The 16,396-nt window shown below is 51.9% G+C and overlaps 7 protein-coding genes across 7 annotated transcripts; 4 read left to right on the top strand and 3 right to left on the bottom strand.

Moving 5' to 3' along the window:
- Positions 1-132: 132 nt before the first annotated feature.
- EJ05DRAFT_114836 (HAD-superfamily hydrolase) lies at positions 133-2,033 on the bottom strand. The gene has a single exon (XM_033739026.1). The coding sequence runs from the start codon at positions 1,873-1,875 to the stop codon at positions 403-405; it is 1,473 nt and encodes a 490-aa protein (XP_033598227.1). The 5' UTR covers positions 1,876-2,033; the 3' UTR covers positions 133-402.
- A 567-nt stretch (positions 2,034-2,600) lies between these two features.
- Positions 2,601-4,000, top strand: EJ05DRAFT_114819 (Aldo/keto reductase). The gene has a single exon (XM_033739025.1). The coding sequence runs from the start codon at positions 2,786-2,788 to the stop codon at positions 3,761-3,763; it is 978 nt and encodes a 325-aa protein (XP_033598228.1). The 5' UTR covers positions 2,601-2,785; the 3' UTR covers positions 3,764-4,000.
- A 2,386-nt stretch (positions 4,001-6,386) lies between these two features.
- Positions 6,387-8,603, top strand: EJ05DRAFT_114866 (Rhodanese-like protein). Its single transcript, XM_033739027.1, has 4 exons — positions 6,387-6,746; positions 6,803-7,177; positions 7,228-7,983; positions 8,035-8,603. Exons 1-4 carry the CDS (start codon positions 6,529-6,531, stop codon positions 8,474-8,476), a joined length of 1,791 nt encoding a protein of 596 aa, XP_033598229.1. The 5' UTR covers positions 6,387-6,528; the 3' UTR covers positions 8,477-8,603.
- A 374-nt stretch (positions 8,604-8,977) lies between these two features.
- Positions 8,978-10,225, top strand: EJ05DRAFT_540432 (GINS complex, Sld5 component). The gene is made up of 2 exons (XM_033749605.1): positions 8,978-9,400; positions 9,479-10,225. The coding sequence occupies exons 1-2, from the start codon at positions 9,068-9,070 to the stop codon at positions 9,833-9,835; spliced, it is 690 nt and encodes a 229-aa protein (XP_033598230.1). The 5' UTR covers positions 8,978-9,067; the 3' UTR covers positions 9,836-10,225.
- Positions 10,226-12,254: 2,029 nt separating this feature from the next.
- On the bottom strand, positions 12,255-14,139 carry EJ05DRAFT_488490 (acetyl-CoA synthetase-like protein; the record flags this gene model as incomplete). The annotated part of the gene is made up of 4 exons (XM_033745716.1): positions 12,255-12,719; positions 12,798-13,324; positions 13,354-14,049; positions 14,103-14,139. 4 exons carry the CDS (start codon positions 14,137-14,139, stop codon positions 12,255-12,257), a joined length of 1,725 nt encoding a protein of 574 aa, XP_033598231.1.
- Positions 14,140-14,365: 226 nt separating this feature from the next.
- EJ05DRAFT_478742 (uncharacterized protein) lies at positions 14,366-15,435 on the top strand. The gene has a single exon (XM_033744523.1). The coding sequence runs from the start codon at positions 14,452-14,454 to the stop codon at positions 15,385-15,387; it is 936 nt and encodes a 311-aa protein (XP_033598232.1). The 5' UTR covers positions 14,366-14,451; the 3' UTR covers positions 15,388-15,435.
- Positions 15,436-15,546: 111 nt separating this feature from the next.
- On the bottom strand, positions 15,547-16,358 carry EJ05DRAFT_488492 (DNA-directed RNA polymerases I; the record flags this gene model as incomplete). Its single annotated transcript, XM_033745717.1, has 3 exons — positions 15,547-16,081; positions 16,131-16,213; positions 16,272-16,358. 3 exons carry the CDS (start codon positions 16,356-16,358, stop codon positions 15,547-15,549), a joined length of 705 nt encoding a protein of 234 aa, XP_033598233.1.
- Positions 16,359-16,396: the final 38 nt, after the last annotated feature.

Genomic DNA, 16,396 nt, shown 5'->3' on the forward strand with positions numbered 1-16,396 from the left:
AAACACCAACTCGATCAGGCGATCATCGTAGTCCGATGCAATGGCTCACTATCACGGAATTATCGCCTAGAGCTGGATTCTGACATCTGAGATCAACTAGCATCCTTCTAGTCCGCATGGGATACTGACTTGACAATATCGCCAAATCCTTCAGCTTCGGTTTGTCGACTGCGGGCAAGCCATTGTGTCTTATGAAACACGAACCATATGTACTAGTGTCAAGATTTGATACTAAAGTCATTCTCGACTCTTAAATCATTGAACAAATACTCATGATTACTATGCTATTAATCATGGATAAGTATCGATTTCGACACATTTCGGAAATAAAGAAGACAAATGCAGTCGTTGTTAAACAGATATATTCAAAAACGCCGCGCACTCCAGCCCGTAAAAAGACGACTAGACAATGGCCGAAACACCTGTTCCATGCAAGACTGGATTGATCGACTCGTCGAATTTGCACTTGAAATCAGAACCCAGCTCCTTCTTGATGGCAGTGGTCACCACCTCTAGCACATTTTCGAATACACCAAAGTTGGCTGGGTTTACTTCATCATTGTCACCGCCCTGGAACACACCAGTTCGCACCAGACAGGTGTTCCAACCATACATGTTTCCGCCAACGATATCGGATGCCGGGTTATCGCCAACCATGTAAATATTAGATGGCAAGCACTCGTCGCCGTGGATTTGCTCCATCCAACTTGCCATGACCTCGTCGGCATATTTGTATGTCGCAAGCTCAGGCTTACCATACACAGTACGCTCAAGGTCGACGCCGGTCAAGGCTTTGTACATGGCTTCAAGGCCAATGCGAAATGTGCCTTGTGACATGCGGGGTATGGGATGCTCGGTGGGACACAACATATCGCCCTGCGAGAAGTATATTGGGATCCGTTGAGAGTCAGGATCCTTTGCCACAGTTCCGAATCGGCCCTTCTCCGACCGCAACAGGTCCATAATGATCTGCATGTCCGTGGCGTAATCACGACTGTCGGAGAATACCATGATGGCTTCGATATTGACCTGTGAGAAGTCACGAGGCCGCGACGTCGCACGCTCTGCGTCAGTAAAGACACGGTATGGTGCAATTGTAGGATCCCACGCAATGATATCGTTTGGGACCACGATGTCATTGAAGCCGTATTGCTCGGCCACTTCCCGACATTTGTACCCTTCACCTCCCACGACGAGAACGGTATTGTAGTACTCTGCAAGAGCACGCATGGGTGTGTGAGACTGGATAAACTGGTCTGTGGAGATGGGTGAATTCAGAATTTTCGACAGCTGGTCGACGCGGGGCTTTTCGGGCTTCCCCGAGCCGTTAGTAAGGAAGATGTGAGGTATCTTTATACCAAGTTCGTTATCACCGTTCAATATCTCGAGAGCACGCTTCCCTTCTGGAATGAGACGGTCACCATGGACCAACACACCATCGATATCGAAGACAAACGCCATATTTTTGGCAGCCTTGACTTTATCACCAGATAGATCCTGAAGTTGTGCTGCGATGATGTCGCGACATGGCTGGACAATCTTGGTTCCAGCCTTCGTGAGGATGTGGCCATCAGGGTAATGAACGGACGACAATCTCGACTGGCGTTTCGAACGGGGAATGGGCAGTGAAGTGCCAAGGGAGTTCCGGGAACCACGACGATCTTTCGTTGATGGAGATACGCTCAGATTGTGCATGTACTGTGATGCATCAGAAATAGAACTCCGCGTGGCCGGAATTTCGACCGAGTGCTCATGATCGCCGCCGTCACTGGAAATGTTAAGCGAGTTTCCATGACGATTGTCGCAAGACTTGAGTGCGGACAGCGGAGCCTGCACCGCGAAAGTAGTATCGTGGAAGGCAGGCATCGCGATCATCTGGGGTGAAAGGGGTGTTGCAAATCAAAGACTGTGTTAAGTCAGGAAGATCAGAAATCTGCAGATTACACAGCAGAGTGGAGTAGGGTGTAAATGAGGAGTGTTCATGGCCAGGATTATCTCTCTATATACTCTCTCGACACCGACATCTACGGACAAGATCTGATCATCTTTGATGTCCTCGTTCAGCATCCACATCCACACCAACCTCTTGCCGGACGTTTCCGGATGACGAAACACGCAGAATCCACAAGCTATCAGCATGCACGGCGACATCATCAACATTACATCACATAACACAAGCTCTCGTCTCGGATGTATGTCAGGGGCATGTCCACCTGGTGTTGTGGGCTCGTCTTTCTGCGCCTGTCACTGGCTCGCTCCATTATCAGGGTCCAGTCCTTTCGGTGCTTACTATCAAAGCATGTCCTTGATGCACTTACTGGTAGCCACACACCCGCAGGATCAGCAGTGCGAGTAGTGCGAGTAGGACACACGATGCTACAAGATCTCGGCCGCAGCTACAGACACAGCGACTAGTAATGACATCGAAAGTGGGTTGATGTTTCGTATCTTTCGTTGGCTGTGCCCCCGACTCGAGTACGACCCACATAACATGACGATCACCGCCACTACCAAACGCGTGTGTCCACAGCTGTGGGTATGATTTGCGAATTCTTATGCGCCGTTGATCCTGCTAATTCGGCATTTGGTGGTTGTGCTTTTGTTGAGATGGCGTGAGTCGGAACGGACAGGGTGCACAATGATGCAATCTCAGAACAGCCTAACGAAGGATTCCCTCTATTAAACAACAGTATATGCGTCGAAAGAGCGGACCCTGACAGCCCTTCAATTTTCCGGGTCCTTGAAGGCTTAACACTATCTAGCACGAATCTCACGAATTAACACCATGGGAGGAAGAAGCGCAGCCGCAAACAGCAAGGTGTATACCTTGAATAATGGCGTCGAGCTACCAGCAGTTGGATTCGGTACATTTGCGAATGAGGGAGCCAAAGGTGAAACCTACACAGCGGTTACTGAGGCTTTGAAGACCGGATATCGACATCTAGACTGTGCATGGTTCTATCAAAACGAACATGAAGTCGGTGACGCCGTGCGAGACTTTCTACAAACGAACTCTGACGTCAAACGATCTGATATCTTTATCTGCACAAAAGTATGGAATCATCTCCACGAGCCTGACGAAGTCAAATGGTCCTTTGAAGACTCTCTCAAGAAATTGAAAACCGACTACATCGACCTTTTTCTTGTCCACTGGCCCATCGCCGCTGAATCCGACGGAAGTCATATGCCCAAACTAGGCACCGATGGCAAGTATATCATCAAAAAGACTCTGACTGAGAACCCAAAGCCAACATGGCGCGCCATGGAAGAATTGGCGAAATCTGGCAGAACACGCGCCATTGGCGTATCTAATTGGACCATCGAAGGCCTGAAACAACTGCTCTCATTCGCAGCCATTAAACCTGCTGTCAATCAGATCGAAATACACCCTTTTCTTCCAAATGACGCGCTCGTCACATTCTGTTTGCAGAATGACATCCTTCCAGCTGCATACTCTCCTTTGGGATCTCAAAATCAGGTTCCAAGTACCGGTGAGAAGGTGCGGACTGACCCAACACTGAATGCAGTAGCCGAGCGCAGTGGGAACTCACTTGCGCAGATTCTGCTGGCGTGGGGTCTGAAGAGGGGATATGTGGTGCTCCCGAAAAGCTCGACACCGGCACGGATACGGAGTAATTGGGAGATTCCGGAACTAAGCGCGGAAGATTTTGAGGCGGTGGAGGGGGTAGCAAAAGGGAGGCATACGCGGTTCGTCAACATGAGGGGTACGTTTGGGTATGATGTGTGGGCAGACGAAGTTTGAGAACGTGAGAATGCGAATCTGATAGGTTTTCTCCTACCTTTCGACTTGCATATATGCTCATACCAAAGATCAATGTGCATGAAAACCGTGACATGCTCCTCCCTACATCGCTGTCGCACCATTGGCCATACATACACCATCCTAGCCTAGAGTCTCATGAACAAATAGCAATTGTTGGCAAAGACATCCTAGCCGCAACTACCACCACGGTAGATAAGGTACAGCGATATATCGCAACACCGATTCACTAGCAATGTATTCTCAGCATCGAAAGGCACATGCTGCGTCAGTCTATAGCAACAAGACCCTATCCTGTCCTGTCCTGTCCTGTCCTGTCCGCACACACCAACGTTAAGCCCCTGTCATCCATCTAACAACCATACACTACACACCTTCACCTCCCTCCACTGAGACGAGGACATGATGCCCTATACAAACCAGTCTTAGTGCAGCTAGTAACAAAAGCCACCACTAATGCGTAGCCTGCGCACACATCTGTATCCGATTCGTACATGCGTCAATCTGTCTACTATGCACTGCCTATCTGTCTGGTTGTACGCCACCCTGCCAGCACTTTGCGGTAGTCGTCTGTATCTGCATCCAGTCTTGATCCTGATAATACCCGTCTACCAGCCTATGTGTCACACATGCGTGCGGGTGTGCATACGTCTGTCTGTGTGTCTGTTCACATCTTTCCCAGCTCTCTTCCTCTGGAATACGTCGCAGTAGTTATGTGCAGCTATATCTATAGTTATCTGTAGCTAGTTATGTATGACGTCCCGAGCCTCGTCCTCGTGCTTATCCGCCCTCCCTAGCGTGTCCGTCCTCTACATTTCCTCTCCAGATGCCGCGACGTGTCATGATATGACGTTTCGAGCGTCCTCATTCCCCTTCTTTAGCGGCATTGTCACTCATGTAGGTGCATCGGAGTGGTACTCCGTCTCCATCTGATCTCCTGACCCCAGCTGCACCTCCGTAACCGCTGCACCTCCGTAACCGCAGCACCTACATTCCCGTATCCATGCACCGTCCTCGCGTATTAACCCCCGATGTTGCACTGCAGACATATATAGTGCCGTCCTGTCCGGCTACGTCCCGTACTGCAGCTATATATGCATCACGGCCACCACTATACTAGTCCTGTGCTACACTTTACTACGGATCATCCTGCAGGCCTAGTGGTACTGGTACTCTGCAGCGCTGTACCATGCTGCGTTGGCACTTGGCACCTGCACCTAACAGTTTGACACTGGCGATCGCGTCGATCTTGTAGATCCGGGTGGTCCGGATGATCCTACTGCGACGGCGGGTATGGGGAGTAGTGGGATGAATGATGGGGAGAACTGTAGATGAGAAAGATACGATGGATGACTCGGTAGATAAGGGTTGTAAGGGCGGTGAGGATGGACAAAGGTCGCAAGCGTAGAAGCCTTGCCGGGCACCGGCCGTAACTCCTGCATTTGCATCTGTCGCTAATCACGTCAATGTCATGTCGTTGATCAGCATGGTCGTCGTCGCCGTCGTGTTCATCGGATTCGTCGTCATCTACACGAATGGCCTCCCTCGTTTAGTCCCCTGTATGTGCACGGCTGTCCTCTCCATCTCTATACCTCCATACTGTCTTACCGAATCTTCCTAGATTTTCAACCGAGAATAACTATAGTTTGTAAGATTAGCTATGTAAATAGAAGTTTCAGGGCAGTAACGAAGAGCCCCGATATCGGAATCAAAATTAGGTAGAGTATCCCGCAAAGAAATATAAGTGCTACAAGACGCCTTGATCGATCGATTGATGAAGAGGAATCGAGAGGGCGTAATGCAGCCGGTCGGCCAGGGGAATATAGCCAGTAAGAGGGCATAGCGACGGAAGCGTCATGCACGCTTCCTCAGCCCGGCCCCATGCGCGCCATTGCAACCAGCCAGGGCAGTGTGCTCATTGCTCACTCACTCACTCACTTGACTGACTGACTAAACTGACCTGACTGCCTGCTTTCGGAGGTGTGAGAGGGGGGGGGGTGTAGGGGTAAGGGGGGGGGATATGGGTGTTGACTGGGGACAAGCGAGCATTAGTCGCTGCAGCACGATTGAGCCAAGCTACCATTTACCAGACTTTCAAGTTTGCTAACCATCCCACTACCTCTTTAACTGCCTACCACTAGTCCCAATATAGACTAGCACTCAAGTCAAGCTCGCAAACCTGCCCTCTGCCCTGTCTGGCTCCGAGCTTCTTCTCGTCGCCGTGCTGTGCCCGCGTTTGGCTTCCTGATGTTGTCCTGGAGACCTCTTTGGGTCCTCCAAAAACCCTTTCTAACCTCGTTTTCCTCCTCTATAAGCTTATTGCTTCGTCGTCGTCCTCGTCCACCTTCTCGCCTGGTCTCTTGGGTTCGCTTGTCTGTCTGGCTTGGAACATCAGCCATTGGCAATTGCAAGCAAGGAAGAAGGAAGGACCTGGACCAGAACCACACCCCCCCTCTCGTCATATACCACGACTCCACCAGCTCTGTCACACCAGATGCTCGACTGACGACCTCGCCGACTCTCAAACGTATTCCAGCTTTCCTCCAGCATCTTACTCCTCAGTCTTACGCCCTATTGGACCTCCGTTCCTCGATTCCGCCATCCTGATTAGCTGCAGTATTACCAGAGCTCGACAGCACGCCTCCCCACAACTAAAGCTTCCACGTACGAGCACTTTCGTTACCGTCGAGACTTGACTGGACCATCGGTACGTTACGACGTACTGGAAGGAAGGGTCTTGAGCAATCATGGAGTTTTCATCGCCGTTGGCTGCCATGCGGCCGCCCCAGCATCCTTCGAATTGGCCCTCTCGACGAGACCTCCCCACGAGCTTCGCTACAAATCTACAGTTCAAATGTCCGCCAAAGACCAGCTTCGACTACTTTACCGTAACGCCTGTCCGAGGTTCATCTCCAGCAGCAAGCTTAGCTGCAGATCTGTCGTCAAACTTCCATATTGACCAAAGGTGACTATTTATAATTATTCTCCGAGCCGCGCAGCCAAGATTAATAATTTCTATAGTCCTCAATTCGCTACACCTCGACGGTCGCTTTTCACCTCGAATCTGATAACAAACCATGTAACTCCTGGTAGGATACTTGCTACTCTGAACTGTTGGGAGTCTAAGGCTTACAATATGGCTTCAGTGGCAGGAACGATAACACCCCCCGTTCAATGGGAAGGCGGAGTCACTCCCCCGATCCTTTCTTCCCCATCCGCAGATCTCATGGACATCTCGCCGCTACCACACAAAGCTCCCTTCTCCATCATCACTCAACTTCCGCCCCAGTCGTCATCCCTGGACCTCACGAGCCACGATGAGGACATGCTATCACCATTGACAGCACCGGACAGACCTGCATTCGAATTCCCTGCTCGTCCGGTGTCTGCACAGGAGTGAGTGAACATTAGAATGGATGGAGCTTTGTATCTAATTGTGTTTCAAGGAAGAGAAAACCATTCGCGCTTCGACCCTCGCTTGCCCGAGCAAAGAATCTATCTACCACTACAACTGCACTGAGAGAGAAGGAGATTTCGAACAAAGATAGTCTGCTCAACTTTGGATCGCAAATGCAAGGTCGTGCTCAAGGGGCTGCTCTGCCTGATTCACTCTTTGCCGAGTCACCACCGCGGGAAGGTGGAGGATCATGGTTTCAAAATAGCCCAAACGTACTTGCCACTAGAAGACAGCGCCCTCTCCCGCAGCCCTTCCAGCCTGCTAGAGGTTCTTCATCACCGTATGATGGTGCCATTCGGAAACCAACAGCCGGTCCCCCTTCGAGACGGCCTACCAAGTTCCGAAGATCGTTGAGCATGTTTGAAAACCCCGCTGATATCATGAAGCAAGATAAGGAGGAATACAAACCTAGCTCACTCCAGTCCGTCATGGATGTCGACGACTCCCCCGGCCTGGCATTACCTCACTTCATCCCACCCGATGAACCTGACAGTCTCCCTAGGATTACCGGAGAGACCTTGGTAGAGGTTCTCAATGGAAAATATAGTGGAAACTTTCAGAAACAGATGGTCATTGATTGCCGGTTTGAATATGAATACGAAGGCGGTCATATCGATGGTGCGGTGAACTTTTGCGAGAAAGACCAACTTTTACAAAACTTGTTCGAAACGGACAGCTCAGATGGCTCTTCTAGATCCTTGTTGATCTTTCATTGCGAATACTCTGCGCATCGTGCACCTCTCATGTACGTCTCTATCATGTGTCACACGTCTTATTATATGCTAATGGGAAGCAGGGCCAAGTCGATACGAGCCAAAGACCGTATGGTCAATGAAAATCGATATCCACATCTCTCATATCCTGAGGTCTATATCTTAGATGGCGGTTACAGCTCATTCTTCACTTTGAATAGGGAACGGTGTTTCCCGCAATGCTACACCAAGATGGACTCCAAGGGGCACGAAACAGCCTGTGAAAAGGGCATGAATAAGCTCCGCCATCGCAACAAACTCCACCGCGCCCAAACCTTTGCCTTTGGTGAAGACCACTCCCAAGATAGTCCAACAAACCAGGGTCGCGTTCGACCTGGACGGCCTTTCAGTCGCTCAAATCCGACCGACGACAGCTGCTTTGCAGCCAGTAACAGTACCAAACAGCTGCTAGAAGACAGCTCCATTCTATCAGGCACATCGTGGCAGACGCATCGACAAGGCGCACGTAGGCAAGTCTCGTATTAAGCGCTGCATTTTACAGGCGTTCCATCATCGTTTGGCGTTTGGCTGTCATTGGGCACTATTTCTCTTTTGTTTTATTCCCCCGGCTATACGCCGACAATTCTTTGGAGCAATGGATTGCTACCGATTCAAACATTCTTGTGGCACCCAAGAGGGTCTCACGTTCATTCCGATACACATATGAGGCGAGCTACTATCTCCAGCGGAGGTAGCGGCAACTTCATAATAATACCTTTAAGATACATGACATTACAACTTACACAACTACTGTTTGTTTGAATGCGGTTACGTGGCCAGTGGTGAAATTGCTCATCTGGAACGAATAAAGACTTGTGCCTTGCGTTTTGATTAGATCTGAACCTAGAGAGTTCTTGACTGCGGCACACGACTCAGCCAAGTCCTGGCCTGGTTAGGTCATTTGCCGATGCCCCGCCATGCCCCACCCCCACCATGCGCGTCTCCCGACCGCACCGTTCCGTAGAAAGAAACTTTCCATTCCAAACCCCAGGCTCCGAACCATTGAACACTACCAAGAACCGCCCTTCTTCCATGACCTGACCCTTACCCCTCAATGACGCTCTCGGTAGTCACACCATGGACATTGACGACATCCTCGCCGAAGTCTCCTCCGCCGCCCTCATCGCTCCAGGAACACGCGACCTGCACGCGCTGACACGCGCCTGGGTTGCCGAACGCGTCGCGCCCGAGCTCCTCCCGTATCCCACCCCTTTGCTCGACCGCGTCCTGGCAAGAATATCGGAGCAGGTGCGGAGCGTGGAGGATGGCATGGCGGGCGGCGCGGACGGGCTGGGTGGCGCGGCGACGGGAGGGGCGGACAAGGAGAAGTTTCGTCTGATTGTTGTGCAGACTGAGTTGGAGCGGTGGAAGTTTTTGGTCCGGGGCTTGTTGAGGGCGAGGTTGAAGAAGGTGAGTTGAGTCTTTGGACTTGCGAGGCATGGCGTGAGAGGAATCGGTAGCTGACTGTATGGTGAAATGAACCCATAGATCGACGCGCATCCGTATCATATCCTCAATACGCCAGACGTCCTGGCAAAGCTGTCGACGTCGGAAACACAGTACCTACGAGCCCATCAGGCGCTACTGGCTGCACACTACAAGTCCTCGTTTCTGGGCCAGTTCCCGCCTGCGCTGCAGCGGCTTGATGATACGGCTGGTGGTGTTAGCATGATTGATGCGCCGGATGTTGACAGTGCGGTGTTTGTAAGAGCTGTGAGAGATGTGGGCTTCATCACGGTGGAGGGGACGGATACGGAGTTTGAGATGAAGAGGGGAGATGTTTGGGTTGTACGGTGGAGGAGTGTGAGGCAGGCTGTGGAGAGTGGGGACGCGGAGTTGATTTGATATGAAATGGGCATGATTCGAGACGCAAGCATTCATTGGAGTAACAGATGGGACGCATAGCGAGTTGACGCATTCCAAGAGCGTTTGATAACGGAAGTAGGATGGACACATACGATACCCATCATGGGTGCACAAATGTCGGTTCTTCGTATGACAGGGCGGAGATGTCGAAAAGTGCATATTCGATGACAGGAGCTACGAGCTGCTCAGATTGGCTTCTAGCCACATAACCTGCGTGGCCCATGGGAGGTAGTCGGCCCGGCAGCAGAATGCACAGAAAGAGGTAGACGAGCACTAGGCATGAGACACATGATCTCTATTCTTGAACCGGGAGGAATGCAAGCAATACAAACATATCAACAGCTGTTACCTGGACAAATAGTGTTACCCACAACCTCATGCATTCTCGAAGACAATCCTTCGTCATCCTTGGTGAGCGATATAAATCCTTGCGGACCGTATTGCCCCACCCTAAGTTTCACCGAACAAGTCGTTCATGGATGACTGGGCATCTTGAACCATTGTTTCATTCATGCTTTTTTTCGATAACGAAGACCGGGTCTTCCTTGATCTAGACGTTGTTGTGTATGTTACTATATCTGCACGTCGTAGTGGAGTCTAGACCCCATCCCATGAGCGCTATTTATCATACAGGCCGGACGTCATTGGGAACCAAACTTCGCTCTCGTAGCCAAGTACAACGTCGCAAGCGGATCCGTCGCGGCTTTGACCTCAGCTTCGGCATTGTATACACTGTCAAGAATGTTAGTAGCCGGCTCAGTCTTGTACCCGTGGACGCAACCTCAATCCTGGAATAGAGGATCAAGCCGGATACTGGAAACATAGACCTGCTCGTGCACTGCTTCGGCAGAAGTGCAGAATCCCATCAGGCAACAAATTCATCGTCAGGCACCACGAAGGGGCGTGCTCAGAGAGAAGGTGAAGTCTGGGAGTTGTGCAACGCTAGTCTGTATATGGCAGTTCTGGGTCAAGTCACGGGATACGCTAGTAGCTGTGGCACGAGCGCCCTAAGCGAGATTCCAATTTTCTATAAGAACTCGCTCTCCCTCTTTCTCTCTTCCTTCTTTTTTCTTTAGCTCTCTTTGCCTTGTATGTTCCTCCATCAAAGTTTCAACTCCCAAACGCATTTGCTAACCTCTCATCACAGTTGGCTTAGATCAAGTGTAGTATCTGTTCTTTTCAGTTTAATCGCTGAAATGTCACTACGGTGACGTTTACTCGATTTAAACTCTTTTTGGATCTCGTCGGAAGACCGCTGGGCTTGCTCATGTCTTCTGACACCGTGTCGCTTGTACCATTGCACTACCGCAAGCCGACGCAACCTTTTTTCATTGCCTTTTGGCCTTTGTGCTGATGGTCAGAGAAGAAATTCTATCTCATCCGTCCCAACCTGCTTGACAGCTCAACTGCGCCAACTAATTACCTTTCGACCACGTCATCGAATTTCGTCAAAGCTGAATCTGACTGCAAGAAAAGCTGCGTCCACAACTTTCGGGACAAGAACAAGTCCTGTGCGCTTCTGCAGCTAAACGACGGGCCGTCGCTGGTGTCGTGTGGGCTGAGCACAGTCGTGCTCGGAAATATGTGAGCGGAAATCTGGCATCGCCCATGCCCGCGCTATTCGGACTCTTTTCATTTCTACGCGCCATATGGGTGTGTGAAATTTCCGTCGGAGTGAGTGCCTAGTTGCTGTTGGAACTTTATTGAGCTCATGCTAACAATTCGCCGAGCCCGTATTCTCGTATTTCCTCGGGATTCCATCTTGCTCTGTCCGCCGCGTGCTCAGGCCGTCCATAAACTGTATACCCTTTCATCAAATAATACTTGACGATCACTTTCCCCGTCGCGTTGCTTTAGACTGCTTGTGGTTTTCGCTCCGATGTCCTGCTGTCATCAGAGCCACTACTGCAACGATGAACTCCTAGCATGCAAACGCCAAAATTATCCTCGAGGGACCAAACGCTGGTACGCAGGATAGCAAATCGGAGTCTCGAGGAAGACAGTCAGAAAAGGACTCTTCTCGTCCCGCCAAGCGCCCCGTACACATGTCAACAGCTCGAGCTCCTAAGCGAATGAATAGCAGTCTTATCTGACCCGGACATGGCTGCTTTGTGGTATAGCCCAGAATTTGGGGCGAAAGATGCAGAGTTTATGAATGTGTAGACAGCTGTGGCACAGTTGGACAAGCTTTGAATGAAGAGAAGATGGGCGCGCTGTTCTTGGGATCATGCATGAGTGTATACAGGAGACGCTCGTAACATGTTGGCACGGCGGTACTTCAGCTTCAAGGTCGACTGATGTTTCGAGAAAGAAGGGCAAGAGCACGTCGAATGAGATGAGATACCCATTCAATCCATCTTTGGCCTGATAATTTTCGTTATGCGATGAACCACCCTATTTACAGCCTGGCCTTTTCGTCCACCACATCCCTCACACAAACCCCCCTCTCCCCGCCTCTCTTCCTCTCCCTCAACACCCTCCTCAGAATCTTCCCAGACGCACTCTTCGGAATCTCATCCACAAACTCAATCTCCCGGATATGCTTATACCGCACCTTCCTCCCCCTGACAAACGCCATAATCTCCCGCGCGGTGTCCTCATTCGCACACACGCCTGGCGCCACAACAACAAACGCCTTGGGCAGCTCGCCCGCGTAGTCGTCTGGAATGCCCATGACGGCGCAGTCGGCGACGCTGGCGTGGCCCTGGAGCAGGTCCTCGAGCTCGGCGGGCGCGACGCCGATGCCCTTGACTTTGATCATTTCCTTGATGCGGTCCACGATCTGGACCATGCCGTCGGCGTCGAAGAAGCCTGAGTCGCCCGTGTGGAGAAAGGAGTCTGCGTCGAAGGTTTCGGCGGTGGCCTTTTGGACTTGTTATTTTGTGTTTTGTGGGAGAATGATGACGGTTGGGGCTTAGGGAAGACGGGTGGATTCATATACCTTTTCGTTGTTCAAATAGCCCATTACAATCTGGGGCCCACGGGCCAGTATCTCGCCTGGCTCGCCGATGCCAGCCTCGGAGCCGTCGTCCTTGATGACTTTGACCTGGGTGTTTGCCACGATCTTGCCGCCCTTGTGCGCGTATTTGAAATCGTACCAGCCGAACGGATGGCAGGTGATGCAGCTGCAGCTCTCCGTCATGCCATACCCTTGTCTGAAGCCGCAGCCGGGGAACCTCTTGGCTATCAGCTGGAGGATCTCGGCGGGTGTTGGGGCGGCGCCGGAGAAGACGCGGCGCACGTGCTTGAGGTCGTACTTGTCGACGATGGGGTCTCGAGCGAGGCGGATGACGATGGGAGGCACGAGGAAGAGGTCTCGGATCTTGTACTTCTCGATCGCGCCGAGCATTGTGTCCATTTTGAAGCCTGGGAGCATGTATATCTCGGAGTTGGCGAGGACGGGAAAGTGGATGAAGTGTACGAGGCCTGATACTGTGTGGCGCTTCAGTCTTGCGGTCCCGCGCCACGCTGACCCTATGTATGTGCAATCGACTTACTGTGGAATAGGGGGATGACTGCTAGGATTTTGTCGTAGTCTGGTGCACATACTTGGTGCAGCTGCATACACTGTGCAATCATGTTCTGGTGCGATATCATCACGGCTTTGGGCAACCCGGTCGTACCGGAACTGAAGCTCAAAAACCCGCACACATCGCCATTCTTCTTGCCTGCTGGCAGTTTGAACGCTGGGATCTGGCCTGCTTCGCCATGACTCTTTCCCAGCTCTATCAGATCCTGGACACTGGCGAAGCCGTCCAGTCTGCCCTCGAGCAAGAAGATCCTCTCCTTGGGGAGTCCCGCTGCCTTTGCTGCTTGGAGCGCAACTTCCATGGATGCTGCGGTGGTCATGAGATACTTTGAGTCTGCCGTCTTCAGGGCATATGTCATTTCCTCAGCATTGTATGCCGGAGATGCACCCGAGATCTTGGCGCCGGCTCGGATGCCGCCAAAGAGAGCAATCGGGTACCATATCGAGTTTTGGCTGAACAGAGAGACGGTGTCGCCGGGCTTTAGACCGTGGTTCTTGACCAGGGCAGTCGAGAGCCAGGTCGAGTAGTCACGGGCTTCGTCGTAGCGGATTCGCTGGCCGGTAATGGCATTGGTGTAGCCGGCGAGTTTGTTCGGGGCGTAGCGTGTTACTGGCGAGTATGGCGAGTCGAATAAGAAATCCCAGTCGGTGATGTTTCGCGGGACTGAAATTCATTAGCAATTCATTTCATTCCACTTTGCGATGCATCATTCGTACTGTCAAGATCAGGCAGATCTGATGTGAAAAGGACCATGCTGTACGAGATGTATATATACCATGCTAGAAAGTGACTTACAAAAGCTGAGTCCCAAAACATAGAAACCCTATATGTACATCCTAACCTTAGCATCCCCTCAGTTGCTCTCCGGTATCCTCGGCCAACCTTCCGCATAACGTTGTGGCTTCGGAGGCTCCTGTGGCTTTCCCACGCAAGCATCTTGCCGGGAATGTGTAGTTACCGGCCGCCGCCACCACATTAACTCCCTCTTAACCCCGCAGTCCTGTCCCGCTTCGAGCACCGCTTGCATGCGTTATAAACTGCCAGATACGCCACACATACACAAGAATGTCTTCGACAACAACGACCGCCCCTGAAACACACATCGCCCTCGTCGGCGCCGGCACAATCGGCCTCTCCTTCGTCGCCCTACACCTCCAGTCGCTCCCCCCAACATCCCTCACCATAATCGACACCCGCCCGGACCTCCCAGCGCACGTCTCACGCACCCTCAAGACCACCCTGCCCCCCGCCCAACATGCCCTCATCCCCTCCCTCATCCTCACCCCCGACATCACCGCCGTCCGCAACGCGTCCATAGTCCAAGAATCCGGGCCCGAAAACCTGCCCTTCAAAACCGCCCTCTGGGCACAAGTAGAGCAACATGCTCCATCCTCGGCCCTGCTGTGGAGCAGCACAAGCGGGATCCCGGCGTCCGCACAGGCAGCGCACATGCGCGACCGCACTCGGCTGTGCGTCGTGCATCCGTATAATCCGCCGGCGGTGATGCCGCTGTTGGAGGTGTGTCCGAGCGCGGACACATCGGCGGATGTGGTTGGGCGGACGATGGCGTTCTGGCGTGCGCGTGGCCGGGCGCCGGTGCTGGTGCGCAGGGAGGTGCCTGGGTTTGTGGCGAATCGGCTTGCGTTTGCGCTGTTGCGCGAGGCGGTGTATCTGGTTGAGCAAGGCGTGGTGTCGTTGGAGGATGTGGATCGGGTCGTTGAGGGGAGCATGGGCCCGCGGTGGGCAGTGGCTGGGCCGTTCAAGAGCTATCATGCTGGGGGAGGAGAGGGTGGATTGGAGGGGTTCTTTAAAAATATTGGAGGGACGGTCCAGAGTTGTTGGGATGATGCTGGGAGTGTGAATGTTGGGGAGAGGTGGGAGGAGAAGGTATTTCAGGAGGCGGAACAGGCGTATGGGAGGGTTGACACGGCGGAAAGGGACCAGATCACGAGAGCTGTACTGGAAGCTGTGAGGCGAGGTAAGGAAGGGAAGAACGCATGAAATGAAGTGTAGAGTTCGAACATCATCGCGATTAATAGACCGTGCTTCAAGTCTGCTTGACTGTAAGTGTAGCATAAAGTTACAGTACCAACCAGTTCGCCATTTTTCCTTATACGCAAAAACGCCCACTTCGCCCTTTGAATATGCTAATCGTGTCCGTCATATGACCCAGCGATAACTCGCGTACCGTCCAGCCGTTTGACTTGGCCTGATAATCTTCACGACCTGCCCTCTCCTCAGCCCCATGTAGCGAGCCATGGGATCCGTGACCTGCATCCTTGGTAATTGCGTCTCTTTCAGCCGATAGCGCTCCAGCAGTGCGGTTTTCTCCTCTTTGGACAGTAGGATGTGCTTTGGTACGAGTTCGTGTCTGCTGATGTTGACGAGTAAGTCTTGGTCGCTGAATGTTTCGATTCCACCTGGAGGTTTGAATTCTTGATTTCCCTGTAAGAAGCGGTTTCCCATAGAGGTGATCGGCTCTTTCGTGATGAAGATACCCGTATAGAAGTTCTCGTCGTGCAGAGTATGGATGTATGTTCGTAATTCTTTCGTGCCAATCTGGCCGTCGGGTGCGAACTCGATGCGTATAGTCCCGATCTGGGGCTTCGGGTCGGGAACCTTTGCTGTTGGCGGGTCGGTGTATTTTGCAAGCATCTCTTCGCTAGGTATGGCACGGAAGGAGAGGTTGCGACGACTGGATGTGTTATAAAGACTGTTCGCCAAAGCCGGGACGACTATCTTACTCAAGAATCCCATCTTGCATCTGAAACTTCCGCTTGAACTCGTCGTACGTCATCTCAATCTCATCGGTAGAGATCTCGTAGCCCTGAGCCTCACGTTAGTATATTCAGTCTGCGCTGTAACACTCAAAACCGCATACGTACTCTATCAGCGCACATTTGCTGCGCATTTCCTCGAACCTTCCATAGTCGCGTGAGCTCGCGGTCTGCCCTCTTCTGGTCCTCCGACATTTCAATTTAGAAATCGTCAGCGTTATGTGCGAGCGTGT

Source organism: Pseudovirgaria hyperparasitica (genome assembly GCF_010093815.1).
Source record: "Pseudovirgaria hyperparasitica strain CBS 121739 unplaced genomic scaffold EJ05scaffold_13, whole genome shotgun sequence".
NCBI lineage: Eukaryota > Fungi > Ascomycota > Dothideomycetes > Acrospermales > Acrospermaceae > Pseudovirgaria > Pseudovirgaria hyperparasitica.

Excerpts from the sequence above, each read along its gene's own strand:
- EJ05DRAFT_540432 (XM_033749605.1), top strand. The coding sequence starts at position 9,068 with ATGGACATTGACGACATCCTCGCCGAAGTCTCCTCCGCCGCCCTCATC. Across the intron at positions 9,401-9,478 it reads TGAGGGCGAGGTTGAAGAAG|ATCGACGCGCATCCGTATCA; the intron begins GTGAGTTGAGTC and ends ATGAACCCATAG.
- EJ05DRAFT_114836 (XM_033739026.1), bottom strand. The coding sequence starts at position 1,875 with ATGATCGCGATGCCTGCCTTCCACGATACTACTTTCGCGGTGCAGGCT.
- EJ05DRAFT_114819 (XM_033739025.1), top strand. The coding sequence starts at position 2,786 with ATGGGAGGAAGAAGCGCAGCCGCAAACAGCAAGGTGTATACCTTGAAT.
- EJ05DRAFT_114866 (XM_033739027.1), top strand. The coding sequence starts at position 6,529 with ATGGAGTTTTCATCGCCGTTGGCTGCCATGCGGCCGCCCCAGCATCCT. Across the intron at positions 6,747-6,802 it reads AACTTCCATATTGACCAAAG|TCCTCAATTCGCTACACCTC; the intron begins GTGACTATTTAT and ends TAATTTCTATAG. Across the intron at positions 7,178-7,227 it reads CGTCCGGTGTCTGCACAGGA|GAAGAGAAAACCATTCGCGC; the intron begins GTGAGTGAACAT and ends TTGTGTTTCAAG.
- EJ05DRAFT_478742 (XM_033744523.1), top strand. The coding sequence starts at position 14,452 with ATGTCTTCGACAACAACGACCGCCCCTGAAACACACATCGCCCTCGTC.